The sequence below is a fragment of the Emydura macquarii genome, unplaced genomic scaffold (genome assembly GCF_026122565.2).
Source record: "Emydura macquarii macquarii isolate MOO-44397 ecotype Brisbane River unplaced genomic scaffold, CSIRO-AGI_Emac_v2 contig_1253, whole genome shotgun sequence".
Lineage (NCBI taxonomy): Eukaryota > Metazoa > Chordata > Testudines > Chelidae > Emydura > Emydura macquarii.
Window position 1 is genome coordinate 48,272,104 of NW_027131390.1, and position 18,157 is coordinate 48,290,260.

An 18,157-nucleotide genomic window follows, 5' to 3' on the forward strand; every position below is an offset into this window, starting at 1 on the left:
GAATATATACCCTAGGGTTCAGGTGAGTAGGGCACTCTACTCACCTAAGCAGTGTCTCGCCATCTACATTGCTATTTATACACATGCTAGCTGGGTGTGCAGCATATGTCTGCTGCAGGCCACCATATGTGCCAACATACCTTAAGATGATAGCGTTTGGGAGGAAAATGTTAAATAAAGTTTTCAAGGTAACTAAAATGTAGGCCACTCACAGAACCTATTCTATTAGGTTATAGCCCACAGGAGGTTATTCGTTTCTGAAAACGACACATTAGTAATGCAGTTACTACTAGCAGCCAGATGTGATATAGCTCATTTTTGGAAAAGAACGGCTCCCCACCATTAGTGGCATGGAGAAGGAAAGTATTAGAAATTCTTTGAATCGGTAAAGTGACAGCCTTATATGAAGTAGATTTTATAATGTGTAGTTACCATTCTTTAGGAATTTGAACAGAATTAATACACAGAAAAGAGATTGATGGAACACTAATGGATCTTTTAAAGGTGATAAATACACGTTATAAGATTAAATGTTTATATGGAAAGTTCATGTATGTTAATAATGATAAAATAAAAAAGGATTTTTTTTTAAATTCTAGGTCAAGGACTTCACCCCATGAATTTTATCCACACAGTGAGTGGTAAGGTATCATCTATCACTCCATGGCACTTCACACAGAAATTAATGGGACAAACTTAGTTACTGTCAGCTGGAGTACTATATCTGAAGGAAAGTGTGCAAAGTGATGCTCATACATCTCTTCAACGCAAATACCCTGACAGTCTTGAACTTCCACTAAGGAACTTGTTTCCATCTCATACGTTAACACAACTTCCAAAAGCATCTTCCTGCTTTACTGGATGCATTGTTCTCTAGAAGTTAGGGCACCAGGCTATGAGCCACAAGACCAGTGTGCAACTTCCAAATCTGCCACTGACTCATTGTTTGACCTTGAATGAGTTATTTAACCATTCTGTGCCTCAGCTTCCTCATATGTAAAATGGGGATAATATTGTGACCAAAATGCACCCCTGTATTCAAACCCTACATACTACTGCAATGATATTTGTACAAAATATGCCTTGTGAGGTATCATCTGAAAACAACTTACCGTTCAATAATATCAGGTGAAATGTATGTAGCAACATTATATGTAGAGTTAACAACATAATCTGAAATTATGATTGAAATATGGTACCAGACAAGTCTGGGAACTGGATTAACCTGTTTCTTAAAGACAAAGAACAAGCTGGTGCCTATAGTCAGAAGACAGGTGATTGTCCATCAACTTTGACAAGTGGTCATTCTTTGGAATGTAAGGGGAGCAGTAACAGATCAATTCACATTTTAGCAAACAATAGCATGGAACCTCTTTCACCACAAGACTCCTGGTCTCCATCCTGATAGCAGGAAGGAATTATGTAGGGATAACCCTCAGGAAAATGCATTTCAAAAGGGGACTGAACTATAAAGTGAGTGGCATGAACACCCTGAACTCCTTCCCCTGCCTCTCTTTTTCACTTAAGACAACAAAAGAATCAGCCATTTGACTTTGGAAGAGATCCTGACCTGAAATTTGGCCATCCCTGTTGCAGGGAGCATGTGGAAGAATTTTACCCTGAACCAAGGTTAGTTTGTTAAATTTAGTTAACAGAAAGTATTTTATCTTTATATCTCTTGTATCCATTTCTGACTTTATGCCTTATACTCATACTCACTTAAAAATCTCTTTGTAATTAAATAAACCTCTTTAAACACTAATCCAGTGTTGTGAATTGTTTGAGTAACTCCATTTAAAAGTAGCAAATTGTTGTATAGTGTTCCATTACATAGGCAATGGACCTAAAATATTTGAACTGTCCAGGAGAGGGCTAGGCAGTGCAGAACACATTTTTGGGGGAAAATTCAGGACTAGGAGTGTGTTGGGGTCACCCTGCAAGTACTAGCCAAGGTTGCTGGAAGCCAGAGTGGCTGACAAGCTGCTAAAGTCAGAATTGCTGGACCAAGACTGTGGCTATATAAGATCCTCAGACTGTGACCTGCATGCTGGCAGGCTGATTGTGAGCAACCCAAGTTGGAAGCTACAACAGCAAAGCATTGCGAGATACCCAAGGCTGCAAGGCAGGGCAACACAGCCCCTCACTGGTCTGGATAGCACTGGGTGTCATAAATATATCACCTGCCTTTGGAAAGCATTTTGAGATGTTCACATGAAAGATGCTGTATAAGTGCAAAGTACTATTTGCTTTTATATATTTCTGATCCTCCTTCATTCTACCTATCAATAGGGCCATCTCAAATATACAAATGTAGTTTTAAACAAAAAAAAAAAAAAGTCCTTTCTTTCAGGTTAAGAAAGGCAACATGGAAAGCAGAAATTATAAATGTTATATACTAAAACCTGCACAGTTGTATCAGTACAGCAAAAATGCCAAAATAAACAAAAAGAAGTACATCACAAAATTCTACAGATTAGCTCAAAACCGTCAACAAGTGTCAAGAACACGAACTAAATGACAAAAATAGAAGACTGATTTACTGTGTCTAACTCATATTCAAACAAACAAGTGAGCTTCACCAACCACCATGGAAAAAAGGGAATTGACAGTCAAGGAATGTTACATGCTTTATGTACCAAATAGAGTACATATGTCTCCTTTCTCTGCATCTTAAGAAGTTCCCTCCAATTTCTGAACACTGGAGACATTATATCTCTGCTTCTAAGGATGGGCAGAACTGCCATTTACCAGGATGCTAGTTAAATTTAGCTAGCTTGGGCCTAACACTTTAAAATTCAGTCATGCTATAATATTGCCAAGTAACAATTCAAACTCACTTAGCTTTCTGATAAATGACTTCAAAAAAAAAAAAAAAAAAAAAATCAGTGTGCTTACCTTTTAATATCACTAATGAGCCTGTTTTTTTCCTGAACCACTCGCTTATGGTGCATTCGATGGAAATCACGTTCTTTCTGTATTTTTTGCAGAGCCTCTTTAGCTTTGCTGCATGAAAACAATGTGAAACTTGTAATTCAATTTCTTTAAGACAGGAACTTGGGAGGCTGTATGATTTAAGAGATGGGTAATAGGATACAGAATCTTTTAACTCTAAGGCTATGTCTACATTGTCCCAGAGTTGAGACTACAGATGTGTGAATAGCAGTGTGTACCAACGTGTTGCATTGTAACTCCACTGCAGGTGCAAACTAAAAGGTTCCTATGTTCACATTAGCACAGCCCTGTTTGAAGGGGAATACGTTAGCTAGAAACCTTTTAGTTTCCCTTAGTGGATGCTGTAGGTTCGGTTACAGTGCAGCACTTTGATACACACTGCTATTCACATCCTCATAGTCCTAATCATGAGGCAGTGTAGACAACCCCTAAATTACAGATTCAAATCCAACTCAGATTAGTAGTGACTGAAATGAGGGATAGTCTCAGTCTAGTTCCTACTGAACTGTGTCTGCTCAAAGAACACCATCACAGTGCTACTTGATAGCCTCAGATGAGAGACTGAAGACTAGAGTTGTCAGAAAGCCCTTGTTCCTGAAGATGATCCTTCCAGATCAAAGCACATTGGTGGTTCAGAGTGTGGAAGATTCTACTTCCTCTGTAGCATTGTCATTGCTATCCCTTTTGGGGGGTATGAATGCCAGAGATTTTAGTGTAAGGACCATTTATAGAACTACGCTGGGATTGTCAAAGGAGCCTAAAGGAGTTAATCACCCAGGTCCCACTGAATCGCAATGGAATTTGGCATCTAACTCCTGTAAACTCTGAAGATTCCAGCCCTAAACTTTGAGTTGTCTGTAATATAAAGTGGAACCTTTTAGAAACCATGTGTTATCACTTACACCAATATCTTGCCTCTACCTACACACTGTATGCAGCACATCATTGTATGAAATGCTGCGCACAACAAAGACGCAAAAAACAAACACAAAAAGGAGTTTCTCTCTGTGGCAAAGGCAAGTAAATTTGTATGGGTGTTTTGGTGTGGTGAGAAGGAAGTCAAGCAAGGGTTCAATTTTTTAAATGATTATAAATTCTGAGGAAGGTTTTACACTGATTGTCCCACTTCAGCTGTAAATGGTATATAATTGCATGCAGTTTTGAAAGTTAGACTCCTAATCTCTTGTGCCATAAAATAGATTAGATTCCTATCTGTAAAATGAAAACAATAGCTAGATTTCCTCATCAGCTTAAGTTAGCATTACAATGCCCATGCGTTTGTAAAACATGTAAATATCAGATTTATGGCTCTGGTATTCACTGGTAACTATTAATAATTGCTACTACTATACTGCATAAACAAAACCAAAGAGCTATACATCCAGCCATCACCACATCTGCCTAAAAGATTACCACCACATCAGGTGCTAGAAATTTTATAACTAATTCTGGTGGTTGGGACCCTCTGTTGTTAAGGGCACCTTAAATTTGATTACCATTAGAGAGATATGCACATGTAATTCATAGCCTTTGTTTAAACAATCATACATATATTTTATAATATATTATAAATTGTATTACATTATTATAGTTTAAATACATACAATACTGTTTAAACAACAACAACATAGGCTCATAGGACGGGAAGGTACCTCTGACGTCAAAAGACAAATCCTAAGAGATTCAAGGTATCTCAAATCACCGAGATAACCAATATTTACTATTTCAACTAGCTTTGAAACTGTAATGTTACTTGACTGAAAAGTAACTAATATACAAAAAGGTCTCATCTTCATCTGGGGTAAATCAATATTGAAAACAATGGAATTATGCTGATTTACCGCAGCTGAGCATCAAGCCCTCCAGGTATGTGTTCGTTACTTGTTGATTTAAATCTCAATTAATGTACTCTTAAATACATTGTTTCAGAGTTAATGTTTTCGACATTTTCTTATTCATACACTATACAGCTAGAGACAACGTCCTTGCTATAGCGAAAGAAGTGTTCCAGCAGATGACAAAGCAACTGCCTTGCCCAGTCATCAGAACTTGACTTCAATGAAACTATGCTAATTTATACACGCCTAGGATTTTATCTGAAGGGTACAAAGAAAAGAGGAGAATGAAGATTGTTGGGGGGAGGGGGGAGGTGTCTCTACATTTTTACATTCTTCAAAATAAAAGCAATTTTAACTTTGATTTCCATGACTTTCAAAATGTTTAGTTTTTATAAAAAAGACTCTTCATTAAAAAAAATCCTAAACTGAAATTTAGGCCTATCAATTTTAACAAAGTTTTTGCATCGTAATTCATATTTGTGAAGGTATTGCAGGAGTGGAAGGGTCATTTCTACACATGCTCTGGTATTTGTTTTAGTGTTTTCTCTAGTTATTTCAGTAGGCATACAGAGGCTTTTAGACATCTTATTAAAAATGTAGCATTTATTGTGCACAAGAATTGAAACGGAGCAAGAATTTCTCTTTAAATGCTGAAAATCCATGGTGAAATGTGCCTACTGTTGCATACAATCAGTTTAATACTATATTAAACTAACACAAAATTACATTTAGCTTTTAGACACTAAAGCTCTCCCTATGATTTTTAAACAACAGTAAAGCAGGAGGCAATTGGTTTACAGTCTCTTACACTGTGCCCTCGTACTGGTGGTGTCACAAATAACATCCTTTTTCAGCGAGATGATTGTCAAGAACAGCAAGCTCAGAAGCAACAAATTTAATTAGAAGCTATTTTCAAATACATTTCACAGCGATGCATCTCACCATGCAAACTTTCTGTTTGATAGACTGAGCATGAGTATTATCTTCTAATCAGTCAAATCAGCATCCCCCCCGACCAGTATGTTCAGAGCACCCTATTTTGTGTTGAGAATGTTTGAAAATTGGTAAGGAGGGAATTTTGTCTGTCGGAACAGTTCCTACAGTTCCTTCATTATAGCAAGGATGTTCCCTCCAATCATATACTGGGTATATGAACAAGAAAGTCATTAACAGTAACTCTGAAATAGGTTGATTGGTCATAAATATTTGCTGTCAGGCACATCTCTGAAAGATAAAAAAACCCTTATTGTATGGATACCACAAATGCTTAGCTTCACTCACCATTCAAGTAACTGCACTGCGCTAGTTTATAAAATATTACATAGCAAAATAAGGATAATTGATGTTCCACAAAGTGCCTGATCCTGTGTCACTGACCTCGATGGGAACTTTGCCATTAACTTCAATGGCTATAAGATCAAGCCACAACAGAATGAACTGGGCTGGCTAAAAATACTCAACTGTAAATTGGATTTAATAGGTTTTATGCAGTAGAAACACATTCAGAATAAGATTTGACTGCCTATGAGAGAAAGGGAACAGGAGACAAGAAATTTTTGTTTACATAAAAGGATCTAATTGGAGTATTCATCTATACTGTGTCCCTTCTTACTCTTTCCCTATTTAAATATTAAAAGAAAATGCAAATTTATCCAATTATTTTGTATAACAGCAGTAAACTCTCGTCTGATAGTGACCTGTCTAGTTATGCTGGTCAACTGATAGAAATCTAATAAAAGATCTTAAAAACCTCCTAAAGATATTTTCTTAAACTGAAAAGAAATATAACTCAGTGTTAAAGTATCACTTTTGACATGTTGAGGTGGAAGAGAAACATTAAAAAAAAAAAAAAAAAAAAAAAAAGACATAGGGTAAAATCCTGGTTTCATTGAAGTCAATGGCAAAACTCCCATTGACTTCACCCACAGACTCTTATTTGATCACCCTTACAGACATACTATAGCACCTTACTTTATGAGTAGTCCCATTCATTTCCATGGGACTATTTGCAGAATTTAGTTTAAATAAAGATGGCAGAATCAAGCCATTGTAATGTTAGTTGGAAGCATCAGAAAATAACCCTTTGTACCACCAATGGGGAAAAAGGTTGATTATAGAAGCCTTTCAACTGAAATATATGGTATAGTGTGAAGTGCCATAAATCCATTGAAGTCAATGGGCCTGACAATTTACACCAGCTGAAGATATGCCCTGATGAGTCAAAAGTTTGTTACGCTATGAAAGCGAGCAACATGCTTTGTTCTACAGAGAAAATCTGTAGAAGATACCACCAAAACAACAATTTCAGAGAGCTAGGATTTTGCTTTTCCTTCTTACAATGCAGTTTGCCACTCTTCCCCTGCCTACTCAAATTGGAGTAGCTGGTTGCCTGGTTTCCCCTGTACACCCAGACCCAAGGTTCAGGAAGGGTGCACGGAAGAATTAGGGGATGGTTTTACCCACAGTCCATCTCTCAGTGCACATCAACATTGAATACAAATGTAGAAAACTTTTTTTTTTTTTTTTTTTTAAAAAGACTGCAGTGTAATTCACTGCTGCATCTCTGTTATACAGTCTGAATGTAAATTACTGTGTGAATTTGTGTGTCTCTTGAAAAATCTGCTACTGTGGATGCATATGCATAAATACAGTCAATAATGTGCACATATATATTTAGACACACATACCTATTAAACAGGGCCTATAAACAATAGAAGTTTTCGATTTGAAAAGACTACAAGACCAGGTGTAGAATGAGGAATTATTCTCCTTTATGTGCCAACTTGTTGCAATTCTACAATTTGTAACATTTCATTATATAGCTGTATATGGTAACTTCTCATTTATCCCTATACACTACATTTTCATAATCCTGTGGAGTATTTTGTTGTAACTATTGGATTTTAAATATCAACTAAAGTCCAACAACCAGACACAAAAGAAATTCAGACTCAGCTCTCTAGGCAGAGCTGAGAGATACTTGGCAATTTCATTCAGGGTCTCATCCATAAGTGGGAATGTGCAGAGGCACAGAGAAACTAGAAATGTATTAATTCCATTAAAAGTTTGATTTTAATTTATCTGAGCATTAGAAAGAAAGTTCCATTAAAACTAACATACCTGGCAGCCAGTTTATAGTTTTCCAATTCCTTCTTTAACCTTCTGTTCTCCATCTCTAAATGCTGATTGTAGGTGTACATATCTGGGACAAAGCCAATATCTTTACGTTCAATTGCACCTTTCTGCATCAGTTCATACCTAACGCAATATAAATGGACTGATGTTATAATTTAAGTTCCTTTATTCCCCCACCCCAGTGTTGTCCCTCCTATGCTCATGTTTATATTAACTATAATCACAAACATCAGTCTCATTGAAAAATTCTTCTCTTATACTCAAACATTTATAGTATCACTCACTATGTTATGCACTATTTTAGTCCCTTTCATGTTAGCATTTTTCATAACAGTCAAAACATCTTATTTGTAGCATACTGCCTTAACCTGAACATTTGTTCTTTTCCTTCCTTTCTTTCTTCTGATTTATGCTATCAAGAGAAAGCTTTAAAGGAAAAATATTCACCTCACATGGTAACCCTTTAAAAGTAGCAGCCTCCATAGATATATACAGTCCTTTTAGGTCACTGTCTCAAACACATGCATATTTTTCTGATGGCCTCTATGACTCAAAGCAAGCTATGGAACATGTGGATGAATGACCCTATCAAGTGTAGAACTCATAATTCACCTGGAGAAATATCATAAAACACCCCCTTTACTTTCATTTTACCAATAGCCCTCTCACTTCAGTATTACATTTTTCTCCTTGATTATTTTGGAATCAATCACAACTCCCATCTCAATGTGATATTTATACATTTTTGTTATTATCAGGCCAAATCTTGAGCCTACAAGCTTCTGCAATGCAGAACTTTACAGCCAATTTTATGCTCAACAGTGGCAGACCAACCCATATCCTGAGCAATGAACAGTGATCCTTAGGTAGCCACGTACATTTGCGTAACACACATGCAGCCCTTCAGTCATTCTTACATTCTAGGGACCGTGTCTGTGACTTTACCCAATCTAAGACTCAGACTCGTTGGAGCAATTCAGCCTATGGGATTGAGGTCATTGGAGATGCAGAACCGCCCAGCAGAAAGGCAAATTTCACTTTGGCTGGCTGGCTGGCAGGCACTACAAAAGGACAGATAATAGCCACAAGAACAGTATCTCCTATATGGCACCTTCTGTCGGAGTTCTACTCGAGCCGGGAGCAAGTATGAACTTCAAGATTTGCCAAGACTTGTGTGGTTTTTTTTTGTTTGTTTGTTTTTTAAAAACACATCTACACACAAATCCAAGATCCGATGGGCTCCAGTTAATTTGAGGTGCCTCTGTACCACTAGACATTATAAAGGAGTTCTCAGATTCCACAGCCACAGAGACTACTCCCTAGTACACATAGGTTAAAGTGCATAGCTTTCTTAGCTCTGAGTGGGTAATCTGGCTTCATTCTCAGGGACTGATACCCAGCCAGTATAAATTGTCATAGTTCCTTTGAGATCAATGAAACTATGCTCCAAGGAGCTATGCCAATTTACAGCAGTTCAGCATCACCTCAATGGAACTATATCAATCAATTTACACCTAGAATTCTTGGCTCCATCAAACCTGATTTCCATAGACATGTGTATTGGGGCTGAACTTGCTAGAGGAAATCTCATCAATAGGTTTTGCCTTGCCAAAAGCAAATATACTGAATTTGCACCAGCATTTTATACCATCATTGTGCATGGCAGCAGTAGAAATTTGAACCAGGAAGGATAGATTGTACACTTTCTCCTGAACAGGACTCAAACAGGCTCCAAAAGAATAATTGCAACCTGGAAATTATAGCCATATCAGTAAACACACATTGTAGAAAGCTAGAAGTTCTGTAGACTATCCTATGGAGGGCGTAAACCATTGAGAGCAGCTATCACAGCAGTTGAAAATGTGTATGTTTATTCTCAGTGGAAGGTTTTCAAAGGATGTAGGTGAATGTTAGAAATTATTTCCATGCATATGGGCTTTGCCAAGGTTAATTGCTGATCTGGGACGTCTGGGTTACCCCTGGTTCCCCATAGGAGTAGAGATTGCCATTCATAGGTAGGAATGAAACTGTCACTCATGAATCTTTTTACCACCAGAAAAGTGACAGGATTTGTGTGATCTTTGAAAATATTCAATAGTATTTAACCAAAGCAAAATTAACACTAGCACCACTTTTGGTTTTCTTACCCCACAGTAGCTTTTGATATCACATAGGCTAACCATACAACCCAAGAGACTCAAGAAAAGAACTATAGCCATATCATGTCATTGATTTTTAAATAAAACTTTCATTAAAATCAAAGGCTTTTTCTGGCAGAAGTGACCTCAGCCCAAGTATGGCTTTGTCACTTGACACTAATAAAACATTTGACAGTCTAGGATGGTAATACTAATGTTTTTTTTATTGAGAAAAACAGGTTTCTGGAAGAACTTTCAGATGGCACTAACCAGTTTGTTTTAAATCTCAAACTGAACCTCTTTCTCAGTTACTAAACACTAATATCAGATTACCCAATGAACCAGTGTTTTTCTTCTACATGCTTCCTATCTAGTTGTATTAAATTTTCATTCTCACAGCCTGGGGAAGACTTGAAATATTTAGAAATCGCTCTAAGAAACCCAAATTAATTAGTTAGGGCTAATATCCCTGCTTTTTGGGAAGGTAAAAAAGTGAATCTTACTGTTCACTCTTTCAGTTCGGGGTAGAGGAAGAGAACAATTAAAACTGGTCTCATCTAAATTATCTATGACTATTATATATTCTCAACATTCTCTTACAAGAGTGGTATTGTCAGTGCATCTAAATTACTTAATGGCACTTGTGTTCATATGTCATTTACTCACTTTGGAAATTCCCACCCAAAAAATCAGTCAGGACCTTACTGTACTTTCAATTTTTAATCAGAACTCTGATTTCAATGGACTATTATGTCCATTTTACAAATGGGACAAGTGACATACTGAAATTGAGGTCTAGTTTTCAAAAGGTGGTATTACTGGAATTATGGCTGATCAGTACCTCTGAAAAATTCAGACCCTGGATGCATCAGGAGGGGCACCCAAAATTAAGAGTAGCTTTTGAAAGTGTAGGTCTAGGTCACACAGGAAGTCTCACAGGAATGAATATCAGCTCTCCGGCACCCCAGTGTAGCACTTTAGACATAAGTTCATTCTTTATGTTTCACAACTTCAAATTTCATATTCAAACAAATTCAATGTCACTGTGAAACGAAGCTAAACACCACAGCATAGACCTCAAGTATATTCTAATAGATGGGATATGTTAAATTAATACTTTACCAAGTAACTTACGTGTATGGGTAGGGCACACTATGAACAGTCATTACTAGCCAGGGGATCACTGCTGCAGGCCCTTCATGTGAGTTACCACACAGCCAGCCAGAGTCAAGGTGCACCACACTACCCTTTCATGCCTAATTAGATCTCCTGGCTAAGGCATAGGAGAAGCAGTGCAGCAGTGGCCTCTCCCATCTCTGCCCTCTTGATCATGATGGGGAAGTATTAAGTGGCCTTACCTGTGTGCAGCTGGGGCTGCATTCTGTACCCCACCACCACAACTGGACAAATAAGGAGAATCTTTCCTTTGATGTACTGCTCAATAAGGCTGTGGGTTCAGGACAGAGCGATAGGATTTCTTACCCCACCCCCCAGATATCTCAGATAACAGTACAACTGCTGGTTACAGTAGCTAGGAACCTATGACTGCTCATGGGATAAAATCATCATCAACACCACCAACTAGAGATTCAATTTATGTACTCTTTTTGTCAAACAAATTTCTCAACTGAATGCCCTAGCGCCATAGCATAAAAGCCATGACTTTCTATATGAAGATGCGTAAGACATGGATAATTGATTAAGTTAGCCCCTAGCAGAGTTAAGAACCCTGAAAGAGATTGATCAGAACAAATTGTATTTCATTAAAATTAACATGCTCTTCTTTAAGAGCATTAAAAATCCATGTCTCATTACTTTTTCAGTGAGGAGGAGAAAAAAAAAGCATGCTGCTAGAGCAGAAAGTGGTGAGTCTTTTGTTAAATTTTGCCCATGAAAATTCATAGAGTATTTCTATCTAGACAGTTGTTTCTTTTACTTTAAAATTTGGAATGGAATTGTGAAACAAAATGAAAGTCTCGTTGGAGCCAGGCATACATATTACAGGCAAGCATTCTTCAAGTTTGTTACCATTGCTTTGCCAAAGTTCTTGACTCTTAACTCGAAACAACAAGTACCCAAGACAGATTCTCAAGAGAGAGGAGAAAAAACAGACACACTAACTGTGAGGTTACAATTTAAAGCCCATTGAGGTCTATGCTGAAATCATGAAATTCAATACACTGGCAAAACTATCTTTAAACAAATTCAGGTCTCAAAGTGTTTTGAAGGAATTGGGTGGTATGATGATCCTGCAGTGGTTAGCTAATGGATGTGGTACTTAATTAGGTTGATAGTCAATCTTTGTGTATCAGATAACATTTTTAACACTTGTAAGTTTTAATATTTAAGATGGCATGCTGTCAAACACTACCATTCTTAGTGGAAGTCTCAGCAGCAAGGCCAGGCTGGAAGAGAGTATAGAAGTTTAACTAATTATCTCTTTACCCTCAGAATAGGCCCTCCAATCTACAACGGAAACAGATTAGTGGGGACTTGCAGTGCCCTGCTCTGCCTGTTCGTTATCCAACTGTAAGGCAGTTGTGTGGGTAAGATTTAGTAGATACCTAACTGCACCACACCTCAGCAGCCTTACATATTTCCCATTAAATGCTCAGTAGCATAAATTTGTTTTCCACCATAGTGGAAAACAGTGTGCTGACTAGCATGTACTCACTATTAGGGAAAGATTTTGTTTACTCCTGCACTAAATTATATAAAGTGCACTCTTATATTAAAGAGATAGGTGCCCTATAAATGCATAGGGCTACAAATACACCAATATTTCAATAAAAACCATATCACCTTGAAGACCAGAATGAATTGTTTTGAATGCCTTCCAACGAAGCATGCAAATCTGTCCTTCGTTTTCCTCTAATAGGACCAGATTTTCACTGTATAGTATGGCCCACATAAAAGGCAACATATGGTTACACTGCCCCTTTAGTAGCATGAGCAAGGGATTGTGACTCAGGGTATATCTACACTGCAGACTGAAGGCAATTTACTTTAAATTGACTTTCACCCACTGAATTTCAGAAGTCACAGGTGCGTGATCACATCATTCTCCTTCCACCAGGCTCTTGCGTTGCCACTTGGGTTGACATTCAAAGCAGTGCACCATGGGTAGCTATCCCACAGTGCAACTAGCTACACAGGCTTTTGGGAAGCTTGTCCTCCCATGATGCAATGTACTCCCTCCTTTCTTGTCCCAAACAAACTGCAAATGCTTTTTCGTGCCATTCTTCTATGCCACACACAATCCATTGCCGGAGAGACATGGTGCTTGCTCAGCTCTTCACTATCACCGTGAGCATTACAAATATCTTACAGCTTATCCTGCAGTATTTTCAAAGGCACGAGAGGAGCCACAGCATGGAAAATAGTGATGTTACTGAGGCCACCCTGCTACAAGCCGTAGAGCAGAACAATTCCCATTTGCTGCAGGCTGTCACGCATCATCTTCAACCCGTGGAGCGCCAGTTCTGGTCCCAGGAAAAGCAGACTGGTAGGATCACATCGTTAAGAAGGTGTGGAATGATGAGCAGTGGCTGCACAACTTTCTTATACAAAAGGCCACTTTGAACAGCGCTGTCCCCAGCCTTGAAGCACATGAATGCTCGCTTGAGACCCAGCTCTGACTGGAGAAGCGAGAGGCCACCACTCTGTGGAAGCCGGCAACCCCAGACTGCTACCAGTCAGTTAGGAGGCAATAAAGCCACCATTGGAGCTGCTGTGATGCAAGTGTGCAGGGCCATCAAATGGCTTCTGCTAAGAAGGGTAGTGACTTTGGAAAATGTGCAGGACATAGTGGAGGGGTTTACTGAAACAGGGTTCCCAATCTGTTGGGGGGGGGGGGTGAGGGGGGGGAAGAAGGGGACGACGACAATTGAGGGCATGCATATCTCTAGCCTAGCACCTGAACTTCTTGCTGGAGTACGTAAACCAGAATGGATACTTCTCAAGGATGTTGCAGGCCCTTGTGGATCACAGAGGACGTTTCCCTGGTATTAATGGGGGGTGGTCTGGAAAGATGCATGAGACACATGCATCTTTAGGAACTCAGGTCTGTCCAATAAGGTGCAGGCAGGCACTTTCTCCCTACCAAAAAATCAACACTGGGGATGTGGAAATGCCATTGTGATCCTGCCTACCCCTTGCTCCCTGGAGTAATGAAGCCCTACACGGGGTATCTAGACAGCAAGGAGGAGCATTTCAACAACAGGCTCAGCAACTGCAGAATGGTTATGGAATGTGCATTTGGCCATTTACAAGCCAGAGGGAGATGTCTGCTTACTAGGCTTCACATCAGTGAAAAGAACATCTCATCAGTTATAGCTGCATGCTCCATAATTTGTGAGAAACAAAGGGTGTAAAGGTCCCTCAGGGTTGGGCCATAGAGGCTGATAAGCTGGTCACAAATTTTGAGCAGCCAGATTCCAGTGTTACTCTAAGAGCCAACCGTTGAGTGCTTCACCTACGGGACGCGCTGAAAAACTGGTTTTGCAATGAACCACAGTAATGTACATCTTTGCTGTGACTTTCTTTCCTAACCCCCACACTCACTCCAGCGGGCTCCTCCCCTTCTTTTCCTGCCCAAGTTATGCAGGAATAAAGAGATTTTTTTAATGGTACAGTTTTGTGACCTGTTTCAATGGGGGTGCAAGCAACTGTAGTTGCGTGCAGTCCTTAAGGGGGCCTTCGCATCCTCCTGCTCACCTCCACCAGTGTAGAACGCAGCACATACTGCACCTCGCTCAGCCTCCTTCTAGAGCACTTGGGGGTGGGGGCTGATAAGTGGTAGGCAGTGGAGCGGTTTTGGAGGGGCTGCAGAGGGGAGTCTGTCCTGCCTCTGCTCTTTCTGGAGCTCCACCTGATGCCTCAGCATGGCAGACTGATCCCCCATAATACGCAACATCTCCTGTTGCGTATCACATGATGTGCACAGGAGTGTGTTCTATGTCCATGTCTATTTTTTCAGACAAGGACATCCTGTAGGCTCACAGCTCTGTCAGCAGCTGCAGAGGTGTTCATTAGTTCACTGAACATATCCAGCATTTCACACATACACACCCCGCTTCCTAATCTGGGAAAGTCTTTCAGCAGGACTTCGGGAAGGAGGCTGAAGGCCAAAGTGTCGGCTGTAAGAAAAGCAAAGCACAAAGTTGCCATTGTTAGCTGACCCAAAGTAGTAAAGGAAATGTTACAATGTAAAAACTCCCCTTCATGTTCACAAGGCTAAGCTAGACCTGCATTTCAATCTGTACATATTGGACAAGTCAGAGTTGCGTTCCAGACGTGGTAAGCAAGGGGCCCTTGCATCTGTTACAGACAGATTTCATTAGCACCAAAACCCACAATCCACACTTGAACAAGGAGAGGGATCACCCGGCTCCCCTGTAATATGCCAAGGACCAGTTTGGGAAGAAGTGGGCAGAACAAGTTAGAGGACACTGCGGTGAATTGTGGCAGCACAAGACATAGGGCAACCAGTGTCCCGACCCATAATGCCCATTGCAACAGTACTAAGACTAGGAATAGCCTTGGGGAGGTGCCCAGGGACCCTGTCCACAGCAGAGGAATAATACAGAGTGACTTTATTGGGGGGATACTTTAAACGTGCACCATCTTCTCTAGGTGACTGTGTGCGATATCAATCTCCTGAAGGTAACGCAGGTGGAAAGGAAAGATTTGCTGCAAGCATCAGCTTTTATGCTGCTATGCTGTGTTCTGGGATGATGCCTGCTCATTTAATAGCAGAGTGACAGGGAAGAAGTATCCTACCGTGGCAGAAGAGATGAGGCTGCCCTCCCCAGAAACCTTCTGCAAAGGTTAACATGGAAGTTTCCTTGAGATATCCACAGAGGATTCCCAGAGCATACCTCTGCACATAAATAGTTTGTTCCGGGAGTAACCCTACACTGAAGTTTACCAACACCCAGGAAGACCATCCCCTCAAAAACCACAAACTCCTTTGAATAAGCTGAACTGGGAAAAATACCATGCCCAAAAAAAAAAAAAAAAAGCCACACAAACTCACCAGATCAGTCCCACTGTCCTGTGAGTGGCTGCGCTGCTCTGGGGGTAAACGAACAGGTTCTGGCTCTCAGGGAAAAGAGATCCTGCTTTCCTGCACCCTGCTCTCCTCCTCCACAGTCCTCCTCATTCATTCTGGACTGGATTCTTCGGCAGTATTGATGTGTGGTGGCACAGTGGTGGGGTTCACCGCTGAGAATTGCATGCAGCTCCTTGTAAAAGCAGCACACTTTGGGCGAGGAGTCAGAACAGCTGTTAGCTTTCCTAGTTTTCTGGTAAGTCTGCCTCAGCTCTTTGATCTTCAGGTGCCCCTTTTCCAACATGCCGCAAGTTATCTTCTTGTAGATATCTAAATTTCTTCTGCTGGCTCGGAGCTGAGCCAGAACAGACTCTTCGCCCCACAGACCGATGAGATCCAAGACCTCTAGTCGACTCCAAGCTGGCACATGTTTGGGCCATGCAGTTGCCATGAGCAGTTTAGCTACATAGCACTCTCCATGCTGTCCAAAACGGAAAGGGGAATTCAACATTTCCCGGGGCTTGAGGGGAGAAGCTATTTCCTTTTTACATGACAACATTACAGTAGAGTGCAAATGTCCAGAGCAGTCACAACAGATTATCATCAGATACCTCTCGGAGGCCAATGGTGTTGATTTATGTTGCGCTCTGCCTACATGGATGCAAATTCAACTCCTGGAATTTGACTTTAGCGCTATGCCACTTGCAGAGGTGATTTTACTAGGTTGACGTAATTGTGCTTTAGATTGGTGGAACTTGCGTGCCAATGCAGATGCATACTTTAAGTGGTATTACGTTAACCTCCATTGCCAGTGTCAACAAGGTCTCAGTCATACTGTGCCTCTTGGTTTCTCTGCTGCTCCAGGAAGGAATTATGCTGCACTGGATCTATCCTTGGTTGAGCAAAATTTCCTCCAATGCACTGGTGCAGCTGCACAAGGGAGGACACTGCAACTCTGCAGAGTCTGCTTTTCACTCATGCTGCTACCCTATGACATGGCAGTACTTATTTAAAATGATATCAATATGAACATGAAACATTTTTATATAGCCAGACAGAAAGTACTATTTTCTCAAACTGCAATATAAAACACACTAATAGTTTTGTCTAATTTAATACAGCATTAAATCTTAGGCAGATTACATTTAAGTGGATCATTTGATAAATTAGTCAAGCTCTTTTGGTGAAAATGAAAGAAGTTCTCAACTAATTATTCTAATTTTAAATCCCATTAGGACTTGATCACAGCATGGATCAACTGTACATTAGCAAGAGGAAGATACCAGTTCAAAGAAGCACTTGATCACTCATCTGCGCTCACCTCATTAGCAGTGTAAATCAGCAACTCAAAACCAGTTTAAAAACCACTTGCTAATATCATAAAAGTGTATTTCAGAGGAAGTGTCTTAATAGCATAGGACTTGACCCTGAAAATCCTTATGTATACAAAAGTAGTATCACTGAAGTTAAGGGATTGCCCACATGAGTAACTATTCATGCGAGTAAAGGTTTGCAAGATCAATTCCATAAATTAGGGTCTAATCCTCTTTGTTTCGAGTCAATGGAAGCTTTGCCACAGACTTGAATCTAAGCAGGATATTGCCCTTTCAAAGTTTCAGTTTCATACAAAAGCAGTCATATCCATCTAGGGGTAGCTGTCTTTTACCATCAGAGTTTTATATCTGATATTAATGCATCAACTGCTTACCATCTTAGATGCAAGAGTTCCTGAATGTGTAACAGGGTGCTTTTTCTGCATTTATATTTAACAAATTATATTGTATAAAAAAAAAGCAGCAAACTCCACAGGCAATGTCTGGCTTAGGAAACTGTATAAGACATTGTCTACACTCACACTTATGCAAAGGAAATTTTTGTCGCTCATGGGGTGTGGAACTCCCCTCTCATCCCTCGAGTTACAAACATTTTGCAGGTCTAAGTGCTTGTGTAGCCACGTTACGTCAATGGGAGAGAGCTCTCCCACTGACATAATAAAAGCCATCTAAACAAGTGGCGGTAGCTATGTTGGCAGTAGAGCATCT

General features: G+C 39.9%; 1 protein-coding gene across 6 annotated transcripts in view; it reads right to left on the reverse strand.

The window, feature by feature from the left end:
- The window catches only part of SPAG16 (sperm associated antigen 16), a 667,175-nt gene that overhangs the window by 633,808 nt on the left and 15,210 nt on the right, over positions 1–18,157 (reverse strand). For all 6 annotated transcript variants that reach the window (XM_067548711.1, XM_067548708.1, XM_067548713.1 and 3 more), the window contains 2 exons: positions 7,911–8,048; positions 2,896–3,003 (listed from right to left, as the gene is read on the reverse strand). In XM_067548711.1, coding sequence (XP_067404812.1) covers positions 2,896–3,003; positions 7,911–8,048 — 246 coding nt within the window. The remainder of the gene's footprint in view (positions 1–2,895; positions 3,004–7,910; positions 8,049–18,157) is intronic.